The 17,110-nt window shown below is 44.2% G+C and overlaps 1 protein-coding gene across 1 annotated transcript; it reads left to right on the top strand.

Moving 5' to 3' along the window:
• Positions 1-3,824: 3,824 nt before the first annotated feature.
• LOC101344727 (monocyte differentiation antigen CD14) lies at positions 3,825-6,684 on the top strand. The gene is made up of 2 exons (XM_023735613.1): positions 3,825-3,950; positions 4,036-6,684. The coding sequence occupies exons 1-2, from the start codon at positions 3,948-3,950 to the stop codon at positions 5,158-5,160; spliced, it is 1,128 nt and encodes a 375-aa protein (XP_023591381.1). The 5' UTR covers positions 3,825-3,947; the 3' UTR covers positions 5,161-6,684.
• The last annotated feature ends 10,426 nt before the right edge of the window (positions 6,685-17,110 follow it).

Genomic DNA, 17,110 nt, shown 5'->3' with positions numbered 1-17,110 from the left:
AGGGGCGCGAAGTGGGAGTGGGGCGGGGCTAGGAGACCGAACTGAGGCCTAGCGCTGCGTAAGGGTGGAGTCTCGGGAGAGCTTCGCACCTGCAGGCCCCGCCCGCTCGGCCTTTGCTGTCTCTCCTTCGCAACTCTGGGAAAGAAAAGAAACTCAGCTTCGGCTGACACAAGCTAGTAGCGTCACCATTTACTCAGCAAACAAAACCTCCCCAGCCCAAACACACCCTAGACGAATTGCACCACGCCAAATGCTGAACGCACATCACTTCGTTGAAAAGTTCACAGCTATGAACATTATTCCCATTTTACAGATGAGAAAAATGAGACAAATACAGTTATCTGGCTGTCCTGCATAAAAGTGAGTTCCCATTATTTTTTAGGATAAAATAGTTATTTCACCGAGAGTTGAGCGGCACTATTTTTCTAAGCACTGGGGAAAAGTTAGTGAATTTAAAAAAAAAAAAAAAGAAAGTGTTCCTCACCCTCGAAATCCGAATGGTGCCTAGCTAAACCCTGCGTGGTCTAGTCCCTACACATACCTTCAGTCTCGACTGGCATCACACCTCATTGTACCTCTCCTGGGATCTTCTCTTCGTTCCCTAAACAAGCCCTGCTCTTTTCCTCCTGGGACTTTTGCACAGGATGTTCCAGACTCTGGAGCCCTGTCCCTGTCCCTTACCAGCATCGTTCCCTTAATTAACACCATCCTCAAGACCTCGGCACCAATGTTATCTACTCAGAATTTCAGGACTAGTCCCCCTGTTAGGAGAGTGTATAATATCATGTACTTCTCTTTCATAACCGTTTTCATACCTGTCGTTTATGGTTTTACTGTTTGATGTTTGTCTCCTCCCTTCCCCCTCTCCACAACTCTTCTAGGTTAGAGTCCTGGTGGCACTTAAGAATTTTTATTGGATGCATCTAATTTTTAGAAAGCTAGTACTTAGACAAAGGTACAAGTAAGAACAAATTGAGGAAAGAGAATTGTTCTTCAGATCAACTTTTTTCTCTTGAATCTAACTCTACCTACCCTTTGGTGTCAGCTGATGAAGTTTGCCATCTATTCCAAAAAACAACCAGTTAAATATCTGCAGACCATCATTCTGTCTTCCACACCTTCTCTCCAGGCCCAGCATCCCATCCCTGGGCAGCCATTTACTGAGCACTGCTGTGCATCATGTTCTGGGCTAGGGGTAGGGCCTGGACCTTGTCCCCTTCCTCATGTGACATGTGGCATGTAAAACCCACAATTTGCTCCCAGTGAGGAAGGGAAGTCCCACAACAAAAGCTATGTTCTGCACAGAGTGCCTGTTAAGACAGTTTGGGCAGAGGTAACTGTTACCTCTGCCCAAACTGTCTTTCTGCCCTCATCTGCCTGGTAACACTATTAATCTTATAAGGAGTAGTCCCCATACCCTGTCTTCTACATGCCTGGCTGTTCCTTCCTCCAGAGCCCCCAGGAGCCCATAGTTTCTCCTCTGTAGGAGTCTCCTTCACTCTGGACTGTAATTATGTGTCCCTGATTGCCTTCCCCAACTAGTGAGAGCGTTTGAGGGACTGTGTCTTGGTCATGTCTGTATCCCAAGGCGTGGCACCATGCCTGACACTTGGTAAACTGATGATAGGTGTTTCTTGAATCAAAGTGTGAGGTGGGGATCTTTACAGAACCACCATTGTCTCTTTTAGCTTGGATTCCCCCAACCCTAAAGAGTGCCTTCCCAAAGGTGATGAGCTTTGCTGAGGAGGCAAAGCCTCAAGGCCTGAGTCCTCTGGATTCAAAGACTCTGAGGAAGAAGAATAACAACACTAAAATCAATATAAGGAGCCCTGGTAGTGCAAACAGTTAAGCGCTTGGCAGCTTGGTGGTTCCAACCCACCCAGCATCTCCATGGAACTAAGAGCTGGAGATCTGCTCCTGTAAAAATTACAGCCTAGAAAACCCTATGGACAATTCTACTCTGTCACATGGGTTCACTATGAGTCAAAAATCAACTTGATGGCACCTAAAAACAGCAACACTAACATCAATATATGTGGCTCTGGGCCAAGGACTTTACTCACAGACAGTATTATTATTATCTCCATTTTACAAAGAGGGAGCCCAGAAACCTGAGACCCAGGAACTTGCTCAAGTCTCACAACCTCAGTGATAAGAGCTGAGATTACAAACCAGGCTGTCTGACTACAGCACTAGTGTATTTAACACCAATCTATACTCACATCTTGGTCCTCAGGGATGTTACTGCCCTGGCCTGGCCTTAGGGCATGGCTACCAGTATTAGGGCTTGCCCAACAGACACACAGAGCAGTGTGGTCTCAAAAGGCCTCCTTGTTTGGGTTGGGGACAAAGACACAGCTGCTCCAGGAATAAAGGGGAAGTGGGAATTTAAATGATTTTCATGCAGCTCTTTCCCCAGAAGTCTATAGGCCCCGGAATGTGAGGGATATGGTAAAAGCATGGCTCCTAATTTCACCCTCTGGGACACTTTTTTTTTTTTTTTTTCTTGGCAAAACAGATTTGTTACTAACTAATCCTCATTCAACATACTTCCAGCAATTCCTTCACTAAATACAGGAATGTGGCTATGAGCAGGGAGGGAGGTTTAATTAGTATCAGAAATATCCTACTTCCCATTTCAGAATGAGAAATGGAGACTGTAAGTGAGGGAATAACTTGACAACTTGTCTTTGATGAACACCTCTCCTTTTCAGAAAGTTATTACTTAAACAAAGGAGCAAGGAAGAAGAAAAAGAAAAAAAAAAGGTCAGCCTGAGACCAGAAGAACTAGATGGTGCCCAACTACCACCAATGAATGTCCTGACAGGGAACACAACAGAGGGTCCCTGATGGAGCAGTAGAACGATGGGATGCAGAACTCAAATACTAGTAAGAAGACCAGACTTAATGGTCTGACTAAGACTGGAGGTTTCCTGGAAAGCATGGCCCCTGGTCTCTCCATCACCCCAGAACTAAAACAACTTCCAAGGCTACCTCTTCAGACAGGGATTGGTCTGGACTGTGGGACAAAAACTGATACTCGTGAAGAATGTGCCTCTGAGACAAGTAGATATAAGAGACCAAAGGGGCGGCTTCTGTCCAAAGGTGAGAGGGGAAGGCAGAGAGAGTTGGGAGCTGGTTGAATGTTCATGGGGAATCAGGGGCAGAAGGGAGGAGTGTGCTGTCGCAGAATGGGGTGAACAGTTGGGGTCTCATAACAATGTATGTTTAAAAAAAAAAAGAAAATTCTGTATGGGAGACCAACTTGAAATGTAAACTTCATTTAATTACATCAATTTAAAAAAATGGGAAAAGAAGAAGAAAAAAAAAAAAACGTACAGGAGTTGTACTTCAGACCAACTTTCTTCTCTGGAACCCAATTCTACTCCTTGGAGTCAATAGATAAAGTTTACAGTCTCTTAGAAAAGACAGCCAGTTAAATATCTTAGGATATTCAGGGGATTGGACTTGGGAGGCTGGTGGACAATAGTAACCAAGACTAGGGAATAATGGTGGAGGTGAACCCTTCCTGAGCTGAGGTCGCTGGGGATGGGGCCAGGAGATCAGAGTCCTGGCCTTAGGCACCGGGAATTGTCCCTTTCTCATACTCACAGTAGAGAGCCTGGGGGCCACTGAGTCATCCTGGCACTGCCTGGGTCCAAACGCCCTGGATGCCCTGAAGAATACTTCCTGTCACGGGCCCTCTTCCACTGCAAAATTGCCCGGAAGGGAAGTGAGGGGGCTGGTTGGGAGGAAGGGGTGGGGAGGGGACTGGCATTCATCCGAGGAGGAAACGGTGAAAACACAGGGTTACTTAAATTCTTAGAGTCCTCAGGAATTGGGACAGATCCGCGTGCGGAATCCTGCGAGTGCCCTTGTAAAGGAAAGAAGCCAAAGCCCTTTCCAGAGTGCGTCAAGGGTGTAGAGGCTCCGAAGCCCCTTAGGCCATGGTGAGTGTTGCGTCTGCGGGCAGAGGAATGCAAGGGGATCCTCAGGGGCGGGCTCGGACGGCCTTGACCTCCGCTCTCTCCCCAGGAGCTCTCGCCCAGCCTGTTGCTGCTGTTGCTGCTGCCGCCGCAGCTGGCCGCTTCGGAGGCCACGCCGGAGCCGTGCGAGCTGGACGATGAAGATTACCGTTGCGCCTGCAACTTCACGGATCCGCAGCCTGACTGGTCCAGTGGAATCCAGTGTATGGTTGCCGTCGAGGTGGAGATCCGTGCCGGTGGACACAGCCTGGACAAGTATCTAAAGCACGCGGATCCTGACTCGCAGCAGTACGCTGACATGATAAAGGCTCTGCGCTTGCGGCGGCTCACCGTGGGCGCTGCCCGGGTTCCTGCCCGGCTCCTGTTCGCAGTCCTTCGTGCGCTCGGTTACTCCCGCCTCAAGGAACTGACGCTGGAGGACCTGGAGGTAACCGGCACCTATCCGCCGCCGCCTCTGGAAGCCACAGGGCCTGCGCTCTCCACCCTCCGCCTGCGCAACGTGTCGTGGGCCACGGGGGGTGCCTGGCTGGCCGAACTGCAAAAGTGGCTCAAGCCAAACCTCAAGGTACTGAGCATTGCGCAAACACACCCGCTTGCTTTATCTTGCGAGCAGTTCCGCACCTTCCCGACTCTCACCACCCTAGACTTGTCGGACAACCCTGGACTGGGCGAGCGCGGGCTGGCTGCGGCCCTCTGTCCTCACAAGTTCCCCGCCCTCCAGGATCTGGGGCTGCGCAACACAGGGATGGAGACTCCCAACGGCGTGTGTGCGGTGCTGGCGGCGGCTGCTGTGCAGCCTCACCGCCTAGACCTCAGCCAGAACGCGCTGCGCGCCACCGCAAACCCCGGCGGCCCTAGGTGCGTCTGGCCCAGCACATTGAGCTCTCTCAACCTGTCATTCGCTGGACTGGAGCAGGTACCTAACGGACTGCCGGCCAAGCTCAGCGTGCTGGATCTCAGCTGCAACCGGCTGATCAGGGCGCCGCGGCCAGATGAACTGCCCCAGATGGAAAACCTGATACTGGACGGGAATCCCTTCCGGGACCTTGGAGACCCCAAACCCCAGCAGGATACAATGAACTCTAGTGTGCCCCTAGCCTGTGTGCACTCGCTCCTGGCCATAGGAATATCAGGAACCTTGGCACTGCTCCAAGGGGTCAGGGGCTTCGTCTAGGTCCCAGGGGGATCAGAGTGAATGGACTCAAGTTGCACTGACTGGGGAGGGTGGGGGGAGGGCTGTCAGCAGGAGGTCTCTACTAACCAACCCTCTACCCCACTTTATTAATATCTTAAACAGATGACCCCCGTGTTATCCATTCAACAGATCTTTACTGGGTATCTACTAGATGCTGGGCCTGGAATCCATACTTTGACTTTCTTCATCCTACCTCCCTAGGTACCCTACCCCCCTACCCCAAGGAAAGAACTACAGAGGAAGATGAGGCAAGGAAAAGGTCTGTATGTGAGGCGGGGGGGTGGGGGAGCTTCATAAGTTTCTGTACAATCAGGGATTTCTGATAAAATACTGGCAACTGGATTATTAATAGATGTTTGAATGGTAAACATTCCTGGAAGATACAGAATGTTTTCTCCCTCGTGCACTCCCAGAAACATCTGCTCCCGCTCAAGGGTAATAAAACTCAGATCCATTTGCTTACATACACACAAACACACACACACACTCATTCTGTCTTTCTGTCTCTTCCCTTCTTGCTCTCTGTCTTCCCCATCCCCCAAGAGAGGAAGGACAGCTGTATCACCTGTCTGATATAAGCAACGAGTTCCGTAACTTCAGGGGTCTTCTGTGGTGTAAACGCCCTCTGCACACACAGGTACCCTGGCTTCCACCAAGACACCCCATGAGAAATTGGAACATGGGGAACTGATGCAAGCTGCTCTGGGATTAAACAGTCCATCTCTGAACTGAAGATATTGTGATTCTGTTAGTACATATGTGTATAACTATGGCAGGCTGTCTTTTTAACTAGCAAATAGGGTAACATCTCAGACCCTTCACAGGGTCTTAACAGTCTGGACCCTCTGAACCACATTAACTCAGACATCTAAGAGGGTGGTCAAGGAATGCAGTTCCTTTTTCAAGTGTCTTCTTCTTCATTACATTGAGGCAGTCACCCATCAGAGAGCTGAACACTGCCTCACAAGGAACATGGGAGAGGGATAGGTGGAGGAATATAAGCTCAACCCTGCTTCTTTGCTTCCCTCCTCCTTTCAGAGCCACAATGGTAGAGAAAGGGAATAGAGAATTAACATTGATGGGAGAGTTGCACAGGTCATCAGACCATAGACTCAAAGAATCTCAGAGGATGGCCAATTTAACTTGCAACCTGAGTCAGGAAACCCCCCTGAAGTGTCCCTAAGGAGTCTTCCTCCAGACTGTTGGGACATGTCTAGTGTCAAAAATGAACCACTTCTAGCCATTTTCATACATTCGAATATCTCTGAATTGAATACCTCTGACCACTCTTCACATAGCTACAGAGCCCCTGCTCCACATCAGGCCTTGTGCTAGAAGTCTGGTATGCCAACATGAATCAGAAACATCTATGCCCTCAGGGAATGCTCACCCAGTAAGAGAGAGAGACAAAAGATAGTTGTGATTCAATGAGAGAGAGGCATCAACTCTACAGGGGTCTGTTATGGATTGAATTATTAAAAAAAAAAAAAATTGCTGTGGAGTGTCTTCCAACTCATAGCAACCCTACAGGACAGAGTAGAACTGCCCCTGTAGAGTTTCCAAGCAGAGGCTGGCAGATTCCAACTGCCCACCTTTTGATTAGCAGCTATAGCTCTTAACCACTGAACCACCAGGGCCTGGAATGAATTATGTCCCCCAAATATTTGTGTTGTAAATCCTAACCTCTATGCCTGTGGTTATAATCCCATTTGGGAATGGGTTTTCTTTATGTTAATGAGGCGTGATTAGTGTAGGGTATATCTTGAGTCAGTCTCTTTTGAGATGTAAAAGAGATTAAACAACTGGGCAGAAGAGAGATGGGGTAAGACACATGGAGATCTCTAAGGAACCAGGAAGCAGAAGCTGAAGAGACGAGGACTTTCCTCCAGAGCTGACAGAGACAGAAATGTTTCCCCTAGAGCCAGTGCTCTGAATTTGGATTTCTAGCCTCCTAAACTGTGAGAAAATAAATTTGTTTTTTAAAGTCATCCATGTGTGGTATTTCTGTTACAGCAGTACTAGATAACTAAGACGGGGTCTTACAAGATTTTTGGGAGGTCTTACAGAAAAGGAGACATTTAATTTGGCCCTGAGGGATGAATATTAATTCCCCCGTGAACCACATCCCAGGAAATGGGGGGGGGGGGCAGCATGTTCAAAAGCTTGTAACCTTGGAAGTGTATGGCTAGACCTGGGAATTGTAATGGGCTTGGTATGGCTAGAGATCCTGGTGAGAGGAAGCTGGAGATATTCATTCATTTAAGTGTCTAGTATATTCCAGGCACTATCTAAGCCCTAGGAAAACAGCAGTGAACAAAGCTGAACAAGTTCCTGCTCTTATAGAGTTCAGATTTTGGTTGAAGGGTGGGGGAAGGGGATACACACATATAATATAATCTGACATGTAGTATGTCAGGTTGTGACAAATGTAATGCTATGAAGAAAAGGGACAAAGAGTGTTCAGGATGGTCACGTTACATAGGATGGTCAGGAAAGACTTCTCTGATAAGGGGATATTTGAACAGAGACCAGGGTGGACTGAAAAAGGGAGCTTGCAGATATCTGGGGGAAAGTATTTCAGGGAGAGGGAAGAGGGAGTGACATGATCCCGAGGTCTCTGGGATGTTAGAGGGACAGGAAGGAGTCCAGTGTAGCTTCTGCAGAGTAAGCAAAGGACAGAGAGTGGTGAGAGATAAGGTCAGAGAGGTAGCACGGACCAGATCATGTAGGGCCTTGTAAAGAAATGCTACACAAAGTGTGGTCCAGGACAACACCAGTCTGAAAAATTGTTTATTATTGCACAATGATGAGGTCAGCACAAAGTCAAGAATAAGTGTTTAGAAACTTTTATAATAGTTTCACATTGCAGCAACATTTTTATTCTATTTTACAAAAATATCATCTGCAATGGATTGGAAGTTTAAAAAAGAAACTGGCCCTTTGCCACAGAGAGTTTGAGAAGCACTGTACGTGAAGAACATAGTAAGCACTTTAGCTCTGGCTCTGAGTGAAATCGGAAGCCATCTCTTCTCTGAGCAAAGATATGAGTAAGGGCATGTCCTGAAGGGACTTGGAGGCCACTCTGCAGAGAAGGAGGAGTCAATAAGAGGTCTAAAGCAGTCAATTAATAGAATTGGGGTGTATTTGGAAAAGCCCACTGGTGGCCAAGTACAAGATGGACTGGTGGATTCCAAGGGAGCACTGAGGGGGTTATTGAATGTGTCCAGGTGAGCAAGGGTGAAGACCTGAACAGGATCACAGTAGCTGTAGGGATTGAAGGGAAGGATGAGTCCAAGAGCTCTTAAGGAGGCAGGGCTAACAGGTCCCAGGTTGACTGAATGTGGTGGGCAAAGACAGATAGAGGGCCCAGGTTTCCAGCTTAGGTGATGACATTGGAGCTTGTAGGGATAGAAACTCGAAAAGAAAAGAAGATTTTGCAGACAGGGCCACTTAAGAGTTTGAAGTGCCTCCAGGACCTCCAGATGAAGAAGTCCAGTAGCCAGTGGGGTCTACAGCTGAGGAGACAGGTTTGGGCTGGATACACAAATATGGGGAGCCTTTGATGTCGAAGTGGTTGTGGAAGTCATAACCACGGATAAGCTCACCAGCCCGGGAGGTCATAGAGTAAAAAGGAGAAGTCTGAGGAAGTTAAGTTGGGAAACACTGATGAATGTTTAAGAATGGTGAACAAAGGGTCCTCAAAGGAGACAGAGAAGTAGGAAGAGAACTCAGAAGTTAAGCTGGGGGATACAGGGACAGAGTGGTCAGCAGTCTCTTATGCCTGCCTCTCTACCTCTATCTTCATTCTACACCCCTCACTCAACACATCTTAGAACTCTGGCCTTCTCCCTTTCATATTTGCTCTTCCTTCTGCCTGGAATGCTCTTGTCATTGATTTATTCATTCATTCAATAATTATTTATTGAGTTTCCACTACCAGGCAAGCCCTATTCTAGATGCTGAGGATACATAAGTGAACAAACCAGAAAGAGTCCCTGATGTTAAAGTATTGGGGGTGGAGGTTAGAAATTGCAATTTTAAGTGTTGTGGGTTGAATAGACCTCCCTGAGGAACTCAGATCTGAGTTGAGAGAGTGAGCCTTGCAGTTTTCTGGGGGAAGAACATTCTAGGCAGAGAAATTACCAAGTTTAGATGAAGTGTGAAGGAAAAGACCCTAACTGGAGAAGTCTGAACAGAATGGGGACACACAAACTATGCTAAGCGCATATGAATAACACTTTCAAGGAGTTTTGCTTTAAAGCGGCACAAAAAAATGGCACAGTAAGTGGGGTCAAGAGTTTTCTGAGTTTGTTGGTGTCTTAGTTTTATGTAGTGCTACTATGACAGAAATACCACAAGTGGATAGCTTTAACAAAGAGATATTTATTTTATCACAGCTTAGGAGGCCAGAAGTCTCCTAGAAAAATTCAGGGTGCCAGCTCTAGGGGAAGGCTTTTTCTCTCTATTGCTCTGGAAGGTCCTTGTCTCTTCCACGCTTCTGCTCCTCAGAAATCTTCATGTAGCTTGGCATCTCTCTTCCCCCATCTCTGCTTCTCTTGTGCTTGTTTAATCTCTTTTATATCTCAAAAGAGATTGATTTAAGTCACACCCTATGCTAGTCCTGTCTCATTAACACAACAAAGACAACCATTCCCAAATGGGATTATAACCACAGGCGTACAGGTTAGGATTTATAACATATATTTTGGGAGGGTCACAATTCAATCCATAACAGTTGGCTTTTAAGATGAGAAAAATAATAGCATTGTTGTATAAATATGGGAATAATACAGTAGAGAGGGAAAACTTGGTGATTTAGGAGAAAGAAGGGGAGCCTGCTGCAACAATGTCCTTGAGAAGGCAAAAGGAACTGGCACCTAATTCACTAGTGGGAGCGTTGGCCGTAATACAAGAACATCGTCAATTTATAGTACCAAGCTGGAAGGCAGAGTATATGGGCAAAGATGCCAGTGGGTAGACATGGTAGGAGAAACTTCTTTGGAACTTGCTGTGGAACTTCCACGAAATTGAAGCCCTAAGCACAGGTCTACATAAGGTAGACTCTTTTTCATTGTTCAGGATTCAACTCCAATGCCACCACATCTGACAGAGCCTTTCATGCCCTTATCATTTTCTATTACAACATGCTCTTTTATTTTCTTCGCAGCATTTATCTTGACTAGACATAGTCTTCTTTATTTATATCTTTATTGGTTTATTATTGGGTTCAAAGCTCCATAAGCAGGATTGTCTTGGTCATGTTCAGTTCTGAATCTCCAGACCCTAAAAATAGTGCCTGGCCCCGGGCAGGTACTCAATAAATCTTTATTGAGTGATGGATTGAATGGATGAGAGGAGTGGGCTGAGGGCTGGGCATTGTTGTCATGGGGAAAGTAAGAAAACATTGACTAGCATTATTAGACTAAGGTCAAAAAAAAGAGATTACCCAACTAAGTTTGGAAGCCATAAGTTATGTACCCACAGTCCAGGTTCGAGGCAGGTGATTTTTTTTCTTCTATAGTGCCCCGCTACCTGATGACAGTATTCATTCATCCAAGCATGGGGTTGGGGAGAAGGACAGGCCCAGAGAAAGCCCAAGAATTGAAAAAAAGTTGCACTCATAAGGGCATGATAGAAGAATGTGCCCTAGACAGGGAAGGAAGTAAAGCAAGGAGGGGAGATAGACTGAACTGGGTTTCACTCCAATATGGCACAATGAGTTCAGATTTATAGTATGATAGACTTTAGGATGGAAAGGTAGGAAGCGAGGTTACAGCACTTTGTCTTCTGAGCTAAAATCTATTTCTCTATACCTTGTCCTCTTCTGCTGGCTCTGGTGTCTAATCTCAGATAGATATCTGCTTCCTTTCTTCCTCTCTAATCAGGTCTTCTCTACTGCAACACCAAAAAACCCCAACCACTTCTTCTAATACTCAGAGACACCTTATTATCCTGGTGGTGGGAGGATCTTTATGAATAACTGAATGAATAATTTCTTGAATAATTTCTTTTATAAGGATCAGCACTAAGCTGGTTCTTATGGGGCAGAGGTTAAAGATGTCCCAAATATCCAAGTTTTCTAAACTCTTGTCCCACTCCATCATCTGTAACATCAACTATTTCTCCTCCCCTCAGTACTCTCCCCCCCATCTTTGGTTTCCTTAATTCTCTACAATGTCTCACAGAACTCATGAACTGTATCTCAAAGAAATGGATCTCATGCAGTTGTGGAGGCTGGCAAGTCCCAAATCCAAACCCAAACTGGGAGGTCAGAAGACAGGCTGCTTGCTCACAAGGCTGTGGAAGCTGGCGAATCAGGTCGGACAATAGGCTGCTGGCTCATGGGGCTGTGGAAGCTGGCAAATCCCAGAATCAGCAGATCAGATGGTAGGCTGCTGGTTCAAGCTCCAAGAACTGCAGGTCAGAGGATCACGAACCGGATGTGGGATCCAGAGTGAGAGAGAGAGAACTTCCCCAAAGCACTCATATACATTTGATGCAGACCACATCCTCAAGGAAACTCCCTAATTCTGCCTCATTAACACAACTACAGGCATAGAGGCTAGGATTCACAACACATCACAGAATGGAGGACAACCATATAATACTGGGAATCATGGAATAGCCAAGTTGACACATAACCCCCAACCATCACAGGTTCCATATACGTTATTTGCATAGTCCCACTCAATCATAGTCCCACTGTATCATTGTGTGTGAGTCACAAAGACTGTGGCTAGAAGGGCCATATTAAGTAATTCATTGCACTGCAGCCACTTAGAATCACCTACAGTGGGAGAAATTTGAAGGTTTACCTGGATCTTTGAGGATATTAAAAAAAGTTAGGTTTTTTTTTGCATATGGTATTTTGTATGATAGATATAATATTGTGGTTATCTTTAAAGAAAAAGTTCTTGACAATATCACGCACAAAAAAGAAAACATAGACCAATACCTCTTATGAATATGGATGTAAAAATTCTCAACAAAATACTAGCAAACCAAATCCAGCAACAGATAAAAAGAATTATATATCATGACAAACTGGGATTTACCCCAAGAAGGCAAGGCAGGTTTAACATCCAATAATCAATTAATGTAATACACCATATCAATAGAATAAAAAAACCCCACATGATCATCTCAATAGACACAGAAAATGTATTTGATAAAATACAATACCTTTTCATGATAAAAAACACTTAACAAATTATGAATGTATGGGAACTTCCTCAACATGATAAAGAGCATCTGTGAAAAATCCACAGCTAAGATCATACTTAATGGTGAAAGACTGGATGCTTTTCTCCCTAATATCCACAATAAAACAAGGATGTCCACTTCACCACTTTCATTCCATATTGTACCAGCATTCTAGCCAGGGAAATTACACAAGAAAAAACAAATAAATAAAAGGCATATAGATTGGAAAGGAAGAAGTAAAATTATATCTACTTGAAGATGACATAATCTTGTATATGAAAACTCCTAAGGGATGCACTAAAAAAAACTATTGTTGTTGTTGTTGTTAGGTGCCTTGGAGTCGGTTCCGACTCATAGCGACCCTATATACAACAGAACAAAACACTGCTCAGTCCTGTGTCATCCGCACAATCATTGTTATGCTTGAGCCCATTGTTGCAGCTACTGTGTCAGTCCATCTCATTGAGGGTCTTCCTCTTTTTCGCTGACCCTCTACTTTACCAGCATGATGTCCTTCTCCAGGGACTGATCCCTTCTGATAACATGTCCAAAGTATGTGAGATGTAGTCTCACCATCCTTGCTTTTAAGGAGCAAGGATTAGACCTATTAGACCTACTAAACAAGTTCAGCAAGTTGCAGGATACAAGATCAATATGTAAAAGTCAATTACATCTCTATATACTTGCAATGAACAATCTAACAACAAAATTAAGGAAAAAATTCCATTTACAAAAGATCAGAAAGGATAAAATACTTAGGAGCAAATATAACAAATTAAGTGCAAAGCTTATATTCTGAAAACTATGAAATGCTTGTTGAAAGAAATTAAAAATCTAAATAACTAAGAAAACATTCCATGTCCATGGGTATTAATATTGGTAAGATGGCAATTCTCCCCAAATTGATCTACATATTCAATACATTCTTATCAGAATCTCAGCTTGCTCCTTGTAGAAATTAAGAAGCTGGTTGTAAAATTCGTATGGAATTGCAAGAAATCAATAATAGCCAAAGCAATCCTGAAAAAGAAAAATGAAGTAGAAGGATTCACACTTCCTGATTTCAAAACTTATTAAGAAGAACAGTAATCAAGACATGTGGTACTGGCACAACAACAGACATATAAACCAATGGAATAGAATTAAGAGTCAAGAAATAAACCCATGTGTCTATGGACTGCTGATTTAGACAAAGGTGTCAAGACCATTCAATGGGGAAAAGAACAGTCTTTTCAACAAACAGTGCTATCCCAAACTGTGGGATAGCTACACACAAAATAACGAAGTTGGACGCTTACCTCATACCATACACAAAAATTAATTCAAAAAGGATGCAAGACCTACATGTAAAAGTCAAAACTGTAAAACTTTTAGAAAAAAACATGGAGTAAATCTTCATGATCTCAGATTCAGTAATGAATTTCTATATATGACAACAAAAGCATGAGCAACAAAAGAAAAAGAGATAAACTGGACTTCATCAAAATTAAAAATGTTTGTTCATCAAACAACACTATTAAGAATATGCAGATAGGAGGCAGGGCCAAGCTGGCACAGTAGTCAGTTGCTGCCGGTGAACCCTCTTACAACAAAGACCCAAAAAAACGAGTGACCTGATTATATATGGCAATCTAAGAATCCTGAACATCAAAGGCAGAGTTGAGGAACCGGACTGAGTGGCAGGGGGAGGGAGAAACTGTTTGGAAGTAGCCAGGAGTTGCCAGACCTGACCTGGCGAGAGCCTGAGCCCTTCAGGCCGGATCAGCTCAGGGCAGAGTGGTGAAGTAGGCAAGCAGCCTTACGTGGGAGGCGTGTTTTCTGCACCAGGGGGAGACCCAGCATGAGAGACTCTACACAGCCACCCAGAACCAGTGAGAAGCAGCCCTCCATGAAAGATAAGTACTTGCATACGGCTTACTGTGCGGATCAAAAACATATCCCTTAGGGAAAAACCTCTCCCATTTACCTCCCCGCTCCCTGCTCTGCCCTGGGTCCTGGAACGACTTCAGCAATTGCAGAGTCCCCTGGACTGGAAGTAGGATCCGTCACACGCCAGGAGCCATTCTTCTTGCTGTAGAGAGTGAACAAATTAACAAATGGGAAAAAATAAATTGCCAGCTCCCCTAAGCAAGGAACCCAGGATAGGCACAGCTCCTTTGCCTAGGCACAGGCATAAGGGATCCACAGACTTTGAGTGCCTTTCTCCCTGCATAGACTTGTGTGGGCCCCGTTTCAACAGCATAGGCCCTCATTACTGCAGTACAACAGGGTATATACTGGAACTCTAACTTCAACTGTTTCAGCTGTGAAGTGGCAGGTTCTTGACATTTGACACTGCTCTGCCCATTAAGCAGGGTCTTCACCTACCCACATCAGGGGCCTGAGGACTGGTGGCTCCACCCACACCACCTAGACACCTGCAAGAGGGGCCCATGAATAAGAGGTGCCCCCTAGTCCTTACAGCCCACAGCATTAGGTGTTCATAGTCCGGCTGCAAAACCTACCCACCCACTTGCTCTAGGGAACATGGACACTCCTTCCTCCTGGACACTCAGGGGCGGCCGTCAGCCCCCTGCCTTGCTCAGAGTGTGTCCCCCTGCTGCAGCCAGATGCCTGTTCCTACACCAATCACCCATGCCTGTCTAGGACTGTAAGTGAGAGCCTACACCACACACTTGGTGGCTATCTATCTCGGCACCTGAGCTGAATCCATACAGGAGGAGTGGGCGGACTCCTGAGCTCACATACCTAGTAACAGATCTAACCACCTGGTGACAGGACATTAGAGCTTCAAAGGTGCTGGTAATCGAACTAGCTCATACGAGCAGCCCATTTGAGCATATCAAAACAAAACAAGAAGCTAGAACACAGTAAGCAAACATAAAATAAATAAATATAATAACTTATTGATGGCTCGGAGACAACAGTCAATATCAGATCACATAAAGAGAAATCCATGATGGCTTCAGCAAGCTCCAAAAATAAAGAATCTAGAAGTTTTCCAGAGGAGGAAAATTTCTTGGAATTACCGGAGGCAGAATACATATACAGAACTCTTCAAGAAATTAGGAAGGAAATTAAGCAAAATGCAGAACACGCAATAGAGGAAATTAAAAAGATTAGGGAAGAGCATAAGGACAAATTTAACAGGCTGCAAGAATCCATACAGAGACAGCAATCAGAAATCCAGAAGATTAACAATAAAATTTCAGAATTAGACAACCCCGTAGAAAGTCATAGGAGCAGAATTGAGGCAATGGAGGTCAGAATTAGTGATATTGAAGATAAAGCACTTGACACCACCTTATTTGAGGAAAAAACAGATAAAAGATTTAAAGAAAATGAAAAAACCCTAAGAATTATGTGGGATTCTATCAAGAAGAGTAACCTACTAGTGATTGGAGTACCAGAACGGGGGAGGGGGGATAACAGAAAATACAGAGAGAATTGTTGAAGATTTGTTGGCAGAAAACTTCCCTGATATTGTGAAAGATGACAAGATATCTATCCAAGATGCTCATTGAACCCCACATAAAGTAGATCCCAAAAGAAAGTCACCAAGACATATTATAATCAAACTTGCCAAAACCAAAGATAAACAGAGAATTTTAAGAGTGGCTAGGGATAAACAAAAAGTCATCTACAAAGGTGAGTCAATAAGAATAAGCTCAGACTACTCAGCAGAAACCATGTACGCAAGAAGGCAATGGGATGACATATACAAAGCCTTGAAGGAAAAAAAACTGCTAGCCAAGAGTTATATATCCAGCAAAACTGTCTCTCAGATATAATGGCAAAATTCGGGTGTTTTCAGAGAAACAGAAGTTTAGGGAATATGCAAAAATGAAATCAAAATTACAAGAAATACTAAAGAGAGTCCTCCAGTTAGAAAATCAGTAATATCAGATAACAACCCTAGACTAGAACACAGGACAGAGCAACCGGATATCAACCCAGATAGGGAAGTCATAAAAGGAAATCAAAGCTAAAACACTGAAAATAGGGAAACAGATGTCAATATGCAAAAGATGACAACATTAAAACAAAAAAGAGGGACTTAAAAAATGTAGACATAGATTTTTCATACGGAGAGGAAGTCAAGGCAATATAAAGAAATAAAAGACTGGTATAAACTTAGAAAAAAAGGGGTAAATATTAAGGTAATCACAAAGGAAACTAACAATCCTACAAGTCAAAATAAAAAACTAGAAAAATATAAAGACTCAGCAAACACAAAATCAACAACAATGAAAAGATGAAAAGAAAATACATCAAGAAAAACGACTCAGCATAGAAAATTAAGTGGAACAAAGAAACCATGAACAACACACACAAAAAAGACATCAAAATGACACCACTAAAGTCATACCTATCAATAATTATGCTGGATGTAAATGGACTAAATGCACCAATAAAGGGACAGAGAGTGACAGATAGGATTAAAAAATATGATCTGTCTATATGCTGCCTACAAAAGACGCACCTTAGACTTAAAGACACAAACAAACTAAAACTCAAAGGATAAAAAAATATATAGCAAGCAAATAACACTCAAAAAAGAGCAGGAGTGGCAATATTAATCTCTGACAAAATAGACTTTAAAGTAAGATCCACCACAAAGGATAACGAAAGACACTATATAATGATTAAAGGGTCAATACACCAGAAGGACATAACTATAATAAATATTTATGCACCCAACAACAGGGCTCCAAAATACATAAAA

This window comes from Trichechus manatus, unplaced genomic scaffold (assembly GCF_000243295.1).
Source record: "Trichechus manatus latirostris isolate Lorelei unplaced genomic scaffold, TriManLat1.0 scaffold00080, whole genome shotgun sequence".
Lineage (NCBI taxonomy): Eukaryota > Metazoa > Chordata > Mammalia > Sirenia > Trichechidae > Trichechus > Trichechus manatus.
This window is presented reverse-complemented; position numbering and strand designations above follow the sequence as displayed.